Source organism: Heloderma suspectum, chromosome 4 (genome assembly GCF_057233095.1).
Source record: "Heloderma suspectum isolate Gila_16-S chromosome 4, 16-S_ref, whole genome shotgun sequence".
NCBI lineage: Eukaryota > Metazoa > Chordata > Lepidosauria > Squamata > Helodermatidae > Heloderma > Heloderma suspectum.
The window spans coordinates 303743011-303760727 of record NC_139461.1 but is presented as its reverse complement, the minus strand read 5'-3'; the positions used below and the strand labels follow the sequence as shown (position 1 = coordinate 303760727).

General features: G+C 43.9%; 1 protein-coding gene and 1 long non-coding RNA gene across 2 annotated transcripts in view; one reads left to right on the top strand and one right to left on the bottom strand.

Moving 5' to 3' along the window:
• Positions 1 to 17717, top strand: part of LOC146348944 (uncharacterized) — a 30016-nt gene that overhangs the window by 10311 nt on the left and 1988 nt on the right. Inside the window, exon 2 of the long non-coding RNA XR_014790757.1 lies at positions 7325 to 7456. This is a non-coding gene — a long non-coding RNA (uncharacterized LOC146348944). The remainder of the gene's footprint in view (positions 1 to 7324; positions 7457 to 17717) is intronic.
• Positions 2181 to 15736, bottom strand: MRGBP (MRG domain binding protein). Its single transcript, XM_084854366.1, has 5 exons — positions 15392 to 15736; positions 10814 to 10935; positions 8250 to 8331; positions 5671 to 5745; positions 2181 to 3839 (listed from the first exon to the last, which is right to left on the bottom strand). The coding sequence occupies exons 1-5, from the start codon at positions 15669 to 15671 to the stop codon at positions 3649 to 3651; spliced, it is 750 nt and encodes a 249-aa protein (XP_084710492.1). The 5' UTR covers positions 15672 to 15736; the 3' UTR covers positions 2181 to 3648.

Below are 17717 nucleotides of genomic sequence, written 5' to 3'. Positions count from 1 at the left end.
TGGAAGCGAGGCCCACAATTTAATGATGTGTGTAGAAGTATTTCCTTTTATCTGTCCTAAACCTATTACTATTTAGTTTCCGTGTTGCCCCCATCTTCTAGTATTATAAAGGTGGAAAACACTCTATCCACTGACTCAATACTGTGCAATAATGAGCCCTGTGCTGACACAGTTCTTGCCCATATACAGACTGCGCAAATCATTCTGGTGCCGTAATTGTCCACGGTCTAATGGATGGGGGGAACCAGTCCAAGCTAGACCAAGATTGCTATGTGAGTAGAGTGTCAGACTTGGCTTCAAATTCTCCACTTGTGCATGAAGCTCACTCAGTGATCTTGAGCTAGATCCAATTTCTCTCACAGGGGTATGTATAACGTAATTTTATTACATGCATATTCCTCCTTTCTTCCATCATAGGGCAACATACACAGGGTTTCCTGATGGTCTCCCACTCTTGCACCAACCAGACCCAGACCTGTTTAGCTTCAGCAAGGTTGCTATATCACATACCTTTAGGCCATGCCCTGAAAAGACACCCCCACTGCCCCAAATCTACCAACCTGAGCTCTCCAAAACAAGATAGGATACTAGTTAAGTAAAAAAAAGTATTGGGGTATGCATTGAATGCAGACAAACTTCCCACCTTCTTCATTGCCTGTGTTGATACCTATGTTGTTGGAACTGTAGTGAGATCAATTGGTAAAGCAGGTGCTAAGTTGGCTTTTTAGAAGATGTCGCACTGACTGCTGCATCAGAGGCGAAAGTGCTACCATCTTCTTCCCAGCAATAAAAAGAATGAATAGTATTCTCCGCAACCAGACTTCCCCAACCTGGTGCCCTCCAGATGTTTTGGACTACAACTACCAGCATTCCTGACCACTGGCTATGCTGGCTGAAACTAATGGGAGCTGAAGTCCAAAACATCTGGCCGAAAAGCTCTCCAAAACTGACAGGGAAAATATGTAGTTCAGATCTTTGCTTCTAAGATGAAGTTACATTACATGGAAAAACATTGGAAAAGAAGTGGAAAAACATTAAACCTATAAAATTTACTTGACAACTTGTAAGACTCTGGGAAGCTATAAAAGTAAATTCACAATTATCTTTAGGGCCCAGCTTCAGTTGCTGAGTTCTTACATCTAGCCTTGTGCCATCAGTCAAAATATATCAAAATAACTTTGTCAACTTCAGTGCTATCCACCAGTGTATAAATCTGCAAAGCGTTTTTCTTTCCCCACTCAAGGCTAAAAATCATACACTAAAAATCATGTAGGTCATATTTTTGATAGTCAAAGTGATCAGATTCTGTGCTCAAACCCTCACACATTATAAACTTGTACATTGAAACAGTAATTCAAATGTGTTTATTTTTCCAGAACGAACTTGCAGAATTTGTGACATTCTGGAATAGATGTGCAAGGTCTTGCAAAATTTGAGATTATTTTTTTGCAGGGTGTGTGTGTTGCAAGACAGATGTAGCAGGTGGTGAATTATGGACACTAAGACCATCAGTGATGGGGAGAGAACAAGTCAGCACTGAAGTGCCATCAGTCAGCCTTTTGCCCCTGATTCAGGGACCACATGTTCTCTGATGTCCATACAGGCTCCTATGTATGCAACTATGGTTTCCTATTTACTTCAATAAGGGGACAGCTCTACAAATGCATCCCTTTGTATGCACTGTTTTCCCCACCATTAAAATGAATGGGGAACCCCTTGTGTACAGGGAGCTCCAAGTCTGCATTGGAGTTTCTGCAATAGCAAGGATTAGGCAACATTCTAAAAAACTGCCAGGGCCAGAAAAGTTCTTTTTACACAAAGGGGATTCTAAATCCTCTATCACATACCATACTGTATGTGGAATTCGAAATCACAGAACAGCATAATTGATAGCCTCTCTATGTACTATGGCTTTCATCACTGTTACAGAACAATCTGATGCCACACTCATCATAGGCCTAATTCTAATTCTCCCAGACAAGGGAGAAAAGCCTGCATAGGTTTTGTTACCTCATCTGCTGTTTGTAAGAACTAGACTTTAGTCAGCCTTGGGATACAGGAAAGATTGATTCCTGTTTGTGTAGGTCTCTGGAATGAACTTAACTTGGTATATATGTTAAAATTAAAGTGCATCTGCTATGATCCCATTTATTAAAAGGAGAGCACTGCAACACAACAAATATGGGCTGAATCTTTTATTGAATAACAAAGATTAACACAAAGATATAATTGGGCAACTTTTTAACCAAGTTCATTCCTCTGCTTGTTTTGTTTTCCTTATAAAATATGTTTTCAAAGTCCACCAAAATAAGATGGAGAAATTTTACTATCTGATCATTCAGAAATGATAAATGATCTCAGTTTTTAACAACTCTGCATATAAATTCCAAACATTTGAAGTTAAAATTACTTTTGGAAGTAGAGTAACATGACAAAGTTACTATTTTCAACGTTATCTCCATTTAAGAACTCCTGCCAAAAATAATGCTTTAAAAAAATTGAATTAAATAACGAATACAAAATACATATTTATATTATTGTCTCAATCAGGCAAATGCCTCCCATTCAAGTGATTTCTCTGACTTTAATGGAACTGCTCACACTTGCAACTTTGTAACTAAGTAATTCATACAGTACAAGCAGTTGAGGCAAGGGCTCCCGTTTCTTCTACTCTTACCAGTTTGTGCTGAACCTTCCCTTATACAATTGGTATTTTACTTTAAGCCTCCTATAGAAAATATGCAATCCAGATGTGAGACAGCAGTGTTCAGCTTGTTTTTAAGATGTTTAATAAGCTATTATATCTAGAAATACTACCTTCTTTGTTTTGCTTCTACAGACTGAAAAAAATAACTTACACTTCCAATTTTCAGGAGACAAAATAGATCATAATCGAAGCAAAGAATGCTCCTTCTTCATTTGCAGGTGGTCTGCATTTTGTGTATGCTTTTTCAGCAATACTGACTGGCATTTAAAATAACAAATTCTCAGAGAGCAATAATCCACTACGACACTATGGGCAACGTCCAATGTCATGTGAGAGGATGCATGCTCACGCAGAGGACCCTCCCCTTCCTGTCCTCCACACCTACAGCCGCCTTTGCCTCCCCCCGCCACATCTGCTCTGGAGGGTACCGCAACCATCCAGAGCAAAACTGGGGTGCCGCAGTGGGGAGAGGGCATTGGTTCTGCCAGTGGGGCCTGCTGTGTTGGTAGATGAACAGGGTTGGATACAACCCTATCGCAGTCACCAAAATCAGCAACTACAACACCAGAGTCACTCAGAGCTGAATCGACTACTCATCCTTGTTTTCACAAATGTTTGTTCCAGGAGTGATGTTCAATATGAAGTGTGCCACTGGTATGTAAAAAAAATGCCACCTCCGGACTTGCTCAGTAAACACACAGGTTTGTAAAGCTGCCAGCCTCCTTCTCGTCCCAAAATTCTGAGGATGAAGGCACTGTTCAGCTCCTTTCTGCTGACCAGCAAGCCATCTGTTCTGAGGGGAGACAGACAAACTCATGCTTACCCCACAGAGCCTGTTCATTTATCACTCATTTTTTTACCTTGTGCTAAGTGGACTCTACAAACGTTTCACTACCTAGGCTCCACAGTTAAAACATGCTCCTGTCTTGTTTCACCACTGCTTATGTTCTGCGCCGTTTTGCAGCACTTGGACTGGAAGGATTGCTGTTTGCATTTAAAACTTTCTCAGTGACTCGGTTCCGCTTTCTCTTATCTGCTCCTTCTTTGGATCCAGATTCAGAGGAGCTCCTCTCTTTCTCCTTATTGCTTGGTTTTTCAGCTGCTTTTGCTAGGCTTCCGAGAGATGCATATACTGAAACAGAATTATATGAAAGGTTATGCCTTAGATGACATCTATCACATTATGGCCACAAAGACCGAGCTTAGGTGCATGCAAGCCCTTGATTGCAATGGGTTATGTCAGTCTTCCCCAGCCTGGTGGCCACCAGATGTTTTGGCCTTCAGCTCCCATTATCCCCAGCAGTATACCCAATGGTGGCAGTTGTAGTCCAAAACATCTGGAGGGCATGAGGCTGGGGAAGGTTGCTACAGCTCCATATGAAGAACTGCTGCCTGTCTAACCCTTCAGGTGGCCAAAGGGTCAGCTTTGTGGGCCGTAAGCTCAAGCCATTTTATGGAGATCAGATTAATTGTTTCTACGATTCTGACCCCAGCCAAATAATGGCAAGTTTGTCCTCAGCCCATACAACTCTTCTGTCAGGGAGTATCACAGATAGTGGGAACTGCAGTGCCTGTATAGATAAGCAGCTGAGGGCCGGGGAGGAGGAACATTGAGACAGGATCTCTGGCACTCCTATCACTCTGCTTTTCAAAGGATTGCTTCTAGAGTTCCCAATTCAAATACTAACATTTCAGTGTAAAGCAGGGGCAGGGAGCCTGTGACACTGCAGATGTTGTTGCAATACAACTCCCATCATCCCAGACCACTGGCCATACTGGCTGGGGCTGATGGGAGTTGGTGTTCCATAGCTACCAACAGCCTAGTGGGCCAATTTAAATACAAGAGAAAATACTCAACTCATTTTAAATCTCAATAATAGAAAATCCCCCTCTTTAGAATCATGCAATGTAAAACCTTAATAGAAAACAGGTTTTATGTAAACTGAATTACTATCAAAAGCACAAATGTCAACTGAGGTGGTGAAAAGTCTTATCTGGCCTCACACCGACACAACAGGAAAAACAAATAAAAGCACAGTTGGGTACTGCAAATACTTCAAGGATAGTTTTTTTTTTTTGTTTTTAAATCAACCTGTTAGACGATTTTATTCGCCATTTATCAATCTGTGCATTTTTACTGATGAAGTTTTCCACCCTAAAACAGCCTCCAGGCACTGGTTCAAGAGTTTGACAGCCTCCCTGGAATATGTAGATGGAAATGAGAAGGAGAGCTGAGTATCATCCACATACTAATGACCCCTTAGTGCTTTCATGTAGATGTTAAGAAGGATGGGGGACAGGATGGAACCTTGTGGCACCCCACAGGCTAATGGCCATGGGGTGGAACAAAAGTCCCTCAGTACCACCTTCTGACAGCGCTCCTCCAGGAAGGACCGGAAGCACTTTAACACTGTGCCTGCTAAGCCCAACCCAGATAAGGTATCCAGAAGGATACCATGGTTGATGGCATCGAAAGCTGCTGAGACTGAGATATGTCAGTTGGTTCTTACATTGCATTCGAGAGATCTTTAGCTACAGATATAACCATTAAAAGCACCTGAAATATTTCCAAAGAAATGCAGGAAATGATCCTCAGGGTGCTTCCAAATGGAGCATTTCCAAATGTTAATAACACTGATTTAGCACACATGACCCCCACAAGCTATAAGGCGACTGCCAGTCAAAACGGGGGACCAGGGACCACTAAGATCAGAACAGGGGGCATAGTCCAGTAAACTGTTGCACAACCCAACCACAAGTTCAAACTCATTCTTATGATATCTTTCTCCCCACCTCTGGTTTAGCACTAAACCAGCTGTGGGGTAAATGGCTGGATTTCACAATCCAGTATATGCCAGCACGTTAGGATATGCAGCTGGTGGTGTGGTTGAAAATCAGGGCTCAGAACACTACAGAGCTAATAACGTCTTATAGATTATATGGTTTTCATGTGCTAAAATTACCATCTTCAGGACCCGCATGTGATTCCATCTCTTCTTTTATTTCTTCTTTGACATCGTCTTCAATCATCACTTTACCTGCGGGAATAGATTAGGAGTGAAGTGAAGGCACTGATTCAAATTCCCTTTCCTCTTACTTCTGTTAAGTTCTACAAGATTTCCTAAGCATGCTCATGACAATAATCTACAATGAATTAAAGGGATAATTCACTGCTCATCACCCACCATCTCCAATAAGGTTTTTTCGGTCCCTGTAAGAGGGAAAACTAGAGTGTTTAAAGCAGAGGCTGATCACAGCAACTAAGGGTGCAATCCTATCTATGCTTACACAGAAGAAACTACTACAACTCTCAACATCCCTTCAGCCAGCCATGCTGGCTGGGACATGCTGGGAACTGTAGGACTTTATTCTGTCTACGCATGCATAGGATTGTACCCTGAGGGAGAAAAATGCAAAGACAGGGCAAGGGAGCTGTCATGTAAGCACATATGGTATTTTCCCTTCAAAAATTGTAAATATGAATGTGCAAGATTTTTAATCTTGGGAATATCCCCCCCCCCCCCCCCACACACACACACTCCAGCCATTCAGGGCTGGTCCAACACATATTTCTGCCTAAGATGAAGGACAAGATGGGTTCCTTGCAAGAGGAAAAAAGGCAGGGTATAAATGCAAGCAAGCAAGCAATAAATAAATAAAACCTCCTCAACTGCCATGTACAGAAACTGACTGTACTGGTAGTTGAATCTAACTTCAACACTGGCAAGGAACCACATCCTCTACTGAAACTGAGGGCACAGTGCTAGCTTAAGGGTCATAGGGGAGGCCATGTGGCACATACAACTCTGTCTTCCAACAACTTGCCACTGATCCCTGCTCTGCAGCATTCACCCCCTGAGACAGCCACCACACTCTGCCTTAGGGCTGGCCTTGAAACCATGTTAAAATTACCTCCATAAACCAGGGGTGCAAGGTTGCTAGTCTAATATATGACTACAAATCCCAGTTGTTTGGTCATGATGTGTGTTTGTTTTTATTTTAAATTCTCTTCCTACCAGTTGATTATGGAATTACAGCACTGCTGAAAATGGCCAGAGTGGATAAAAGAAAAAGAAAAATCACTGTAAAAGGAACTTTTGAGCTAAAGTACAGTATATAGATAATTTCTTCATTATGGCTCTGCCTTGTCATTAGCACCCTTTATGCAGCACTGCCCTTCTTTCCTGCAAACGTGATCACCAGTCCCTCTTCTAGCATTCCCAGAGTTGGTTATCGGCCATACGTTTTCTGTGCAGAAGGCACCAAAGAAACAAGTCTTACAAACAATTGCAACACACAGTCACTCCGACAAGTCCATTTCTGTATAATGGTAGCCCAGTTGAGTCATTGTCCTGACCTCTGAGTGGCTAAAACAGTAAAATATAGCCAGTCACATACAGTCAAAACGATTACATTTAGGGCTTAATCATACCCAACTGGACACCAGCAATAGAAGGTTCCATCAAAATTCAGCCTCACATTTATTTATTTATTTAAAAATATTTGTAGGCCACCTTTTAGGGTAAACCCCTCCCGTAGTCTTCTATTGCTTACTAATGATATTTAAAATTTCAAATAATGTAATCTAACTTTTGATAACATTTTTTTCTTAAACAGAAGCATTAAAAAAACAAGCCAGATTTGAACACTGCAGCATAAAGGGACTTCTTGTTGGTGGTGCCCCACCCTTGAAATGCCCTCCCCAAAGAAGGCCTACCAGTGCCGACATTACTATCATTCTGGCACCAGGTTAGTTGCCCAGGCATTTTAAAGCTGGTTTATGTGTAATCCACTCTGCTGTTTTAATGACTCTTGAGTTGTTTTTATTGTGATGTTTTAATTTTTCATTGTATGGTATTTGTGGCATGTTTTAGACTTTTCATACCTCTTGTATACTGCCCTGGTATCCGGGGCAGGATGAAGGGTAGTTAAAAAAAATACTTTTAGGAACAAGCCTATGCATGTTTCTACAGAAAAAGTCCTACCAGTATGCAGGCTGGGGCATGCTGGGAATTGTAGGACTTTTTTTCTGTCAAAACATGCATAGGATTGCACCCTAACTGCACAATCCTAGACATGTCTACACAGAAGTAAGTTTCACTAAGTGAGGCTTACTCCCAGGTATGTGTGCACAGGATTGGAGCCTAAATAAATACGTTCTCCAGTGTGACATCTTAGGCAGCAGTGCTATACACACTTACTCAGGACTGAGTCCCTTTAAAATGGATGGGGTTATAGTAATCCTATGCACACTTACCTGGAGTAAGTCCCACTGAACACAGTGGGACTGTCCTCTGAATAAAAATGTATCAGATTGCACTGTAAGTCTCCAATCTTATACAAACTTACAAGGGACTAAGTCCCTTATACATACTTATATGGGAATAAGTACATAGGACTTATTGGAGCTTACTTCTGAGTAGACATGTACAGAATTGCACACTGATAAAGACTGACCTGTGAAACAGTGCCAGGATCAAATATTTACTGTGCTATATAAATACCAAGTGGTGTTGTTATAAAAACTGCCATTCGGTCTCACCTTCTTTTACCTCTTGAATAATTTCTTCAGGAAGGATGAAGTTTTTCTCTGAGTTGGGGAAGGGAAGAATCTCAGATTCATGCTTAGAGATTTAAAAAAATGTATCTTTAAATAATTTGGTTATGCAAACAATTCAGATTGTTCTAAACAAATGTAAAAGTAAGATTTTTATAATCATCACACAAGATTTAGAATCATTTGTTACCAAAGTTAACTGCAGGTCAACAAGTAAAGAGAAATAACCCCCTCCCTGCTCCCCCAGAATCATTTAGACACCCATATTTTTCAAGTATGACACATGCAAAATCCCTGCTTAATTTTTAATGGAATGGTACAGATATATAATTTAGAAAGATCTTGCAAGCACAGAATGGGTATCAATTAGAATGTTTGAAGTTCAAAAGGTGTTTTGCTTCTTGCTGTATCAGATGCCATGGTATTAAATAAGTTACATGCTGCACAGAGTAATTCTAGTTGGGATGGGGGTGCAGAGTAAAGTGGCAGATGATCCGTAATTTCAAAGGGTGGGACAGGTTTTTTTTTTCCTCCTCTTACCAGCAGTTATTTTTTTTAACCCCCCACTCCAAATTGGTATTGGGGGGAGGGGAGGGAGAACTACACCAACTCCAGGCTAGCATAATAAATGGGCTTTGGATCCACTGGATCCAAGGCCACCTACCCACAGAATGCCTCATTTGGGACCATCAGTGGATCTACACCACTGAGCTTTCTGCAGGGATAACTGAGGTCTCTGGGAGGGACATGCCCCCACCCACTAGAGGAGCTCCTCTCTCCAGCAGACCTGGAGGTTAGGATTGCTCTCTTGCATAACTATGCCCTCATGGTGCAATGGAACAAAAATTTGGATGGATACAAAATGTAGGGCTGCAAGTTTTAAAAGGCCAACAAATGAACCACAGGTTTAGTTGATTAATTGGCAGGAAGAGATTTTGGCTGGCATGGGACACGAAAAGTCACACTTGTGGTTCATTTTTTATGCCATTTTGGTTCTGGTGTATTACTGTAATAATAAATGAAAAGGAAACTATTAAATATGAACATAAGAACATAAGAAGAGCCATGCTGGATCAGATCAAGGGTCCATCTAGTTCAGCATTCTGTTCACACAGTGGCTAACCAGCTGTCTGCAGGAAACCCACAAGCAGAACACTAATGTAACAACACCCTCTTGCCCATGTTCCCCAGCAAGTGGTGAACATAGGCATACTGCCTCTGATACTGGAGGCTGCACATAACCATCAGGACTAGTAGCCATTGATAGCCTTTTCCTCCTTTGGCCTTTCTTTTCAACAATGGGTTGAATCCAAAAGTGCTCATCTGCATGCAGATGGTGTATTCTATTTATAGAAGGAATGTGTTTCACTTTCTGTTAAAGCTTTGGGTAAGAAAGTGAAACTAAATGCAAAAACATTCTTCCATTTGAGCAAACATGAGATCTGCAAAGGAGTTCACTAGAGCAGGGGTGGGAAGAAGGGTAGATCTCCAGATGTTTTGGACTTCAACTCCCAGAAGCCCCTGCCAGCATGGCCAATGGTTAGGAAGACTGGGAGGTGAAGCCCCAAACATCTGGAGATCTACTTTCTGCCCACGCCTGCATTAGAGCACCATGCAAACTCTTGTGCAAGTTCCTGCGCAAGCATTTGCATGACAGTGCCTGCAGCTATTTTCATTCCACTTATGGCTCTTGGAATCCAATCCAATGACTGCTATCTCTTATTTGTTAAACTGTAAATTATATTATAATTTCTTGAATATCATCTGATAATCATAACATAATAATAATGCTGAAGTTTTATAATTGCCTCCCTCCCCATCCTGCTGATGGAAGCCTCCCCTGGATCAGAGTATTGTCAAAAGAGTGACAGCAATTGTGTACAACCCAGACTATATATCTGTATTGGCTACAAGAACTGCCTATCTGCTCTGGACAGCTAGCTTTAGGAAATGCTGCACAATATAAGCAGTGCACGCTGAATCAAAAGTTACCAGGGACAGAGCTCCAGACCAAACATGACCATGGCTTCTTGCATGTCTCATTGGGCTCAATAGGGCTTACTTTAGAGTAGACTTGTATAGGACTGCACTGAAAAAGACAGAGCTATGAAACAGTACCAGGATCAAATATTTCCCATGCTATATAAATATCAAATGGTATTGCTATAAAAACTGCTAATAGGTCTCACATTCGGAAGTGTCCACAGGCCACTGAGACCTTAGAATCAACCTGAGGCTAGCAAAAACAACTAGTGTGGACTCATCTCACTAGGGATTTGTGTGCTCTCATGTAAATATGTAGTTCTGGGATTCAACAGAGCACAGAGAGTGGGAGGAATGACAACGCGGCAAACTGTTCCTCTTCAAACAGGAGAATGTAGCACAGGATGGCCTTGCACTAATTAGGGGAAACACAGCCATCTACCCTCTACCATGCCCGATTCTGCTTGCAGTGCCACACAGTACATCTGAGCATACTGACTGGGCCACTGACCTGTGGATCATCAGCAGCAGCTACCCAACTCAGTTTTCTTTTGGGCAATACTCACCAGTGCTTGCATGTCATACATGGTGCTCAAGTGGTCCCAGATGACTTTGGAAGAAATCTGCCTCCCGATATTCTGACTGAACTTATCTCTGATACAGATCATGTGAAAATGGCGATTCACACCTGAAGGAGTAAAAGGGAGTGGGTAAGGAGGAAAAAGAAAAAAGGAAACTAGTTTCACCAAGGTGGATTTTTGCACTACATCACAAAACAAGCATCTGATTATGAAAATGTAGCCTGTGGTTTATACAAGAACCTTTCACAACATGTGGGCAATAAAATGTCACGGTTGAAAGTAACAAACAAACAAAAAAGAATAAATACAATTATAATGCAAACACAGTGAGGGATGTCAGGTCCTCTCCTGAGTTTCTTAGTCCAAAAATGTATAGCTCCATGGAGGATCAATAATACAGGCCTGTAAAACAGCCACTCATTGGCTTGCCTATGGCAGGTTAAGAACTGCCTTCAGGCAATCAAGCAGGGAAGATGCTATAAAAGTTGGCACTCTCTCTTTTGGCCACAAATGACTTAACATAGCTACAGCGGTGAGAAAAGTTTGTGAAACCCTTAGGATTGTCACATTATTTCCAACCTAAAATGTTAATCTAACCCCATAATCCTAGATAAAGAACAATAGATAAGCTGATTAAACAAATGACACAAGAACATGATACTTTTTCAACGTTTATTTATCCACAACAGATTCAGCATTCAATATCCATGTAAAAAAGTATGTGAACCTTTAGATTCAGTGCCTAGTGGCACCCCTTTGAGCAGCAATGACTTCAAGTAAGCGTTTCCTATAACTGTTGGTCAGTCTCTCACAGCGATTTTGAGGAATTTTGGCCCATTCCTCCTTACAGAACTACTTCAACTCAGTGACATTTGAGGGCTTTCTTGCATGAACAGCTTGCTTCAGGTCCTGCCACAACATTTCAATGGGGTTTAGGTCTGGACTTTAACTAGGCCACTCTAAAACATGGAATTTCTTCTTCCAAAGCCATTCCTTTGTAGATCTGCTTGTATGTTTAGGATCATTGTCTTGTTGCATGACCTACTTTTGGTTCAGCTTCAGCTCACGGACAGATGGCCTGACATTCTCCTCTAGAATCTTCTGATACATTGCAGTGTTCATGGTTGTGTCAATGATGGCAAGCCATCCAGGTACTGAGGCAGCAAAGCAGGCCCAAATCATCACATTCCCACTACCATGTTGACAGTTGGGATGAGGTTCTCCTGTTTGAACCCAGTGTTTATTTTTTGTCAAACATGTTTCTCATTGAGGCCAAAAGGTTCTACCTTTGACTCGTCTGTCCAGAGAACATTGTTCCAGAAGTCTTGGGGATCATCTATGTGATCTTTAGTGAACTTCAGACGGGCAACAATGTTCTTTTTAGAGAGCAGTGGTGTCCTCCTAGCTAACTTCCCATGAACTTCCCATTGTTCAGTCTTTTTCTGATCACTGAGTCATGAACACTCACATTAGGCAAAGTGAGAGTGGCCTGCAGATCCTTGGATGTTACTCTGGGGTTCTTTTTTACTTCCTGGATGATGTGCCGATTTGTGATTCTTGGAGAGATTTTGGTAGGATGACTGCTCCTGGGTAGAGTGACTGTGGTCTTGAACCTTCTCCATTTGTAGGCTATCCGTCTGACAGTAGATTGGTGGTACCTCAAATCCTTAGAAATGGTTTTGTAACCCTTTCTAGACTGATGAGCAGCAATGACTGCTTTTCTGAGGTCCTCAGAGATGGCTTTTGATCATGGCATGACGTGTTTCCACACAACTGTACAGTGAAGACCAAACTCACAAAGTTTCTGATCCTTTTATAGGGCCTCTCAAATTCACCCCTGCAGATCTACGTAATTACTTAAACACCTGATTCTAATTATTCCCTTTAATTGAGCTGATGCAACCAGGGGTTCACTTTTGCACATACCCTGACTCTTAAGTTCTCATTGTTTGCATGAATTTGCATGAAAGCCCTAATTTATACATCGTTTTATTTCACAAGACACAGAATTGGTTAATATAAACTCTACTGGATATTTAGAAAAGGACTGGTTTTGAGTCACAAAGCCTATTGTGGTAAAACTATGGAATTTCCGTCATTATCATTAGGATGCACAAACTTTTCTCGCCACTGTATGTGTGGGAAGCAAGCTAGTGAATATTAGCAAATCAGCAATTTTTGCAAATGTATTTGCAAAGCTGCAATGAACTTCAAGAAGACCAGACATGTGTGTACAGAAGACATACAAAGGTTCATGAAATGCACAGCCCTCTATTGATCAAGTACAGGACCCCTCCACAAATGTTAATTCTCCCAAGTTCACACAGACAGCACCAGAGAAAAGTAGAAAAGGTGCTTTTAATGTCACTTGTGAAAAAGCCCTACAGTGGCTGCCACACTGAGAACAATCAAGAACTCAGCTGCTTTCTCCAGGGCAGGGAAAAATAAATGAACATAATTTAGCATTGTAGACAGTGTTCTATCTGAACAGAGCTTAAGTCAGAGAAATGTTTTCCCCCAGTTTTTAGAATAAGCCAAACAAGCTGAGGTATCTGCCTTGGGAGGAAGGTAGACTAGGGGTAGGCAGACTTCTGTCTTGCGGGATCTATTTTGTTTTTTAGTAGAATGCCGAGGCCTACCAACCAGAGCACCCCATGAACCACTCACAGGCATATATCCAAATCTACTTGTGAGTTATCAGAGATCAGGGACTCTATAATTCTCTAATCCCAGTCAGTAGACCTGAACGAAGACGTGGTCAAAAGCAACCAACTGGTATTCCTAATTTACAGATAAGGAACGCAGAGGCTGAAAGATAATCAGTCAGCACGAGGCCAGCCATGCCTCTTTTTCTTTTTCCCTTGCAACTGTACATGCTCTTGGGAGTCATAAACACTTAAGAGACCTACTGCAAATCCTCCAGAGATCTACCAGTGGATCCCAATCTATGTTCTGCCTGCCCCTGAGGTAGAACGTTAACAGCCCAATCCCATGCATTCTTACTATGTCACCCAGAATTCAATGAAACTTTACTCCTAAATGAACTATGCTTAGGATTTCGGCCTCACTAATGAGCATGTTCTCATTTGCTTCTGATTAAATCAGCTTAGTATCACTCTGGATGAAAGTAGAGTAGGGGCTTCGCAGTGCCACACTCTTGTATCTGCACTAATTTCAACTAAGCTTAAGCACACGTAAGAGAAATGCCTACATATTGCTTCCCTGTTTATCCCTGCCTCCCCTTCCCCTCCTGTTTCCCCTTTAGACCTATGCAGGCATTCAGCCTGCTTGTGTGAGATGTGGGTGCACCTGCAAGCCCCACCCCCAACGTTCCCATGCTCTCAGTCCCCGACTTTCCTATGTTGAGGGGGAACGTCTGAAGAGCGTTCCTACTCGTGTTCTCTTGGATGTGAGTAAAAGTCTCTGCACAATTGGGAACCCTGCTTTATCAGGGTTCCCAATCATATAGACGTCTACAAGAATTCAAGCAAATGCAAGTAGAAAAGCCCTCTTTGGGCCTAAGGAACATAGGAAGCTGCTTTATACTGAGTCAGGCCACTTGCCCATCTAGCCCAGTATTACTGACACTGATTGGCAGCAACGGCTCTCCAAGGTTTCGGGAAGGAGTTTTTCCAGCCTTACCTGGAAATGCCAGAGACTGAACCTGGGACATTCTGCATGCAAATCATGTGCCCTATCACTGAGCTAAGGGCCCTCCCTCAACATGGGAAAGTCACAGACGGGGACCTTCGGGGCAGGGTTTGCATGCGTGCCCACATCCCCTCCCCACTGTTGGACCTCACGCGAGCAGGCGGAATGCCTTCATAAGATCCCCGTTGGAAGTTTAAACTGGAAGCTCCCCACAGCAGAGACCTGCCCTCTCGTATTCTGTTAAGCACCATGCAAGCCGATTTCATAGGGTTGCAAGGAGCCTACAAGACCATCGTTGCTATATAAATAAATACAAACAAAGATAAAACCCACCCCCCACCCGAAGGCCTTCCAACGACTAACACGGATTACTTGGCCGTAAAGTCCTCAGGCGAGGGGCCTGTCTCCATGTTACTACTCTTTTGAGTGTGCCGCTACGCACATAGATGGTGAGATATACAGATGCACATGCACACGGAGAGATCAGGGCTGTAAGCCCAAGCAGTTACGGCAAACAAATAGGATTGCGCGGCGACCTGCCCACGAGCGTGCCTTCAAACGGCGGAGATCCATCTTGCAGCCAACCAGGATGGAAGCAAGCAAAATACATTACAGAACATCAATAATCAACCGTGCAGCAAAGAGGTTTTTTTTAAAAAAAAAAAAATGTCGAGGGAAGCAACAACGAGCATCAAGTGTTTTTTGAGATCCGTCGGGCGCGGCGAATGGGCAAAGAGCGGGCAGGAAATGGCCTCTGGGGGCTCACCGACGAATATAAATTCTCCCCGTCTATTCCTGCGGAGGAGGCTTGAACCCTCCCCGGCCCACCCCGCTCCCGATCTCCCTGCCTCGGCCAGCGCCCCCACTCGAGGCCGAGGCTTGCGCCGCGGCCTACCCTCCGCCGTCTCTCACCGACGGGCTTGTGACCCAGCATGGCGTGGAAGAGGCACACCTCCACCTCCGGGCTCCACACCACGGGCAGCGGCGGCACGGGCAGCGGCGGCGGCGGCGGAGGAGGAGCCGCCGCGGTTGTCATCGCCGCCGCCGCGGCTGCCGCGCAGGAGACGCCCGCCGCCGCCGCCGCCTCCTCAGACGCCGCCTGCAGGGCGGGCTCCGGCGCGGACACCGGCCCGACGGCGGCGCAGGGCGGCTTCACGTCCGGCGCCCCAGCCGAGCTCTCGGCTTCGCCCATCGCCGCTGCCTCCGCCGACCGGGGCGCGCGGTAACGGCCGGGCCAGAGGCAGCCCGGGCGACAGCGGAGCGTCCCCTGGCGGCCTGCCGGCAAGGGAAGGCGCCTGAGGGGCGGGAATCGGCGGCAGAGCTCCCGCCGCGACCAGCCGCCGCCTGCGAGGGCGTCTTTTCCGCTGGGTGCCGGCAGCGAAAAGGTGCCGGGGCTCACGGCCTACGTGGGAAGGGCACCTTTGCGGTGTGCTTTTCCTCCCCTCATGTGCGGGGGCCTTTTGGGCGGGGGCGTGATTTGCGGGTGAGGGAAATGCACTCTGCACCTGCTCAGGAACATGTAGACTGCAGGTGAAGAAGCAGCCTGGCTGACGGCAGGGCCTTGGGTCGGCCACTGATCAGCCGCAGTTTTAAGTCTGCTAGGGCACAATCCTGTGCATGTTTGGACAGAGAAAACGCCCTACAAATCCGTCCTGCTGCTGCTGCTTATGCTGGGAGTTGTAGGACTTTTTTTTCTGTCTAAACATGCATAGGATTGTGCTCTAAGGGTGCAATCCTATGCATGTTTGGACAGAGAAAACGGCCTACAAATCCGTCCTGCTGCTGCTGCTTATGCTGGGAGTTGTAGGACTTTTTTTTCCTGTCTAAACATGCATAGGATTGTGCTCTAAGGGTGCAATCCTATGCATGTTTGGACAGAAAAAACGCCCTACAAATCCGTGCTGCTGCTGCTGCTTATGCTGGGAGTTGTAGGACTTTTTTTTCTGTCTAAACATGCATAGGATTGTGCTCTAAGGGTGCAATCCTATGCATGTTTGGACAGAAAAAACGCCCTACAAATCCGTGCTGCTGCTGCTGCTTATGCTGGGAGTTGTAGGACTTCTTTTCCGTCTAAACATGCATAGGATTGTGCTCTAAGGGTGCAATCCTGTGCATGTCTAGACAGAAAAAACGTCCTACAACTCCCAGCATTCCCCAGCCAGCTTTTCTGGCTGGGGAATGCTGGGAGTTGTAGGCCTTTTCTCTGTCTAAACATGCATAGGATTATGCCCTTAATGAATTAACCTATTTCTTCCTTGCTCCTCTCAAATGGCTCCCAAGATGGTAAACAACATACCTCAATAACGATAAAGTCATGTAAAAATTTGCAATGTATAATAGTAAAATGAATCCAGTCAGCGGTGGTATACAAATGGAAACCAAATTGATATTAGTGCAGGGTTTTTGTTTTGTTTTCTGTTTTGGTAACTTAAGTTGGCCCAATAAAGGTATTACACTAATAAGGATTTTGGAATTTTACTTATGACCAATGTGGCTACCTTTGCTTTTTGTGAGGCTAAAAGCCAGACGGGATTAAAAAAAACGTATTTAGCTGCTGCCTAGCTGCAGTTAGGGAGGACAAGTGGAACCTGCAACAAAATGTTGCAGTACGGAGTGCTCCTGTTCAGGGTTCCAGCCAGCCAGTCATGCCCTCTTCCAGAAAACTGCATTCTGTGCACCCTCCCCTCATTTTCTCTCTTTCCCCCCACCCCTCAGTCAGTCCTGCTAAGTCTTCATTGAGGTTTGGGGTGCTTTTCCCCCACTCCGCAAGCATGGGGAATGGTCAGTGATCATGGGAGCTGTAGTCCAAAACATCTGGAAGGCACTAAGTTACCCACTCTAGTATAGATAATTGTAATGATAATGCTTCAGAGGTAGTAGAGAATTCCAAAAATGAGGTGCTACAGTCATAGAATCATAGAATAGTAGGATTGGAAGGAGCCTATAAGACCATCGAGTCCAACCCCTGACAGATGGCTGTCCAGCTTCATCTTGAATGCTTCCAGTGTGGGAGAGCCCACTACCTCCCTAGGTAATGGGTTCCGTTGTCGTATTGCACTAACAGTCAAGACGTTTTTCCCGATGTTCAACCAGAATCTGGCTTCCTGTAGCTTGAGCCCATTATTCCATGTCCTGCATTCTGGGATGATTGAGAAGAGATCCTCTCTGTGACGACCTTTCAAGTACTTTCAGCTTTCAAGTACTTTTTAACCTTTCAGTCGAAAAGGCCCATGTTTCT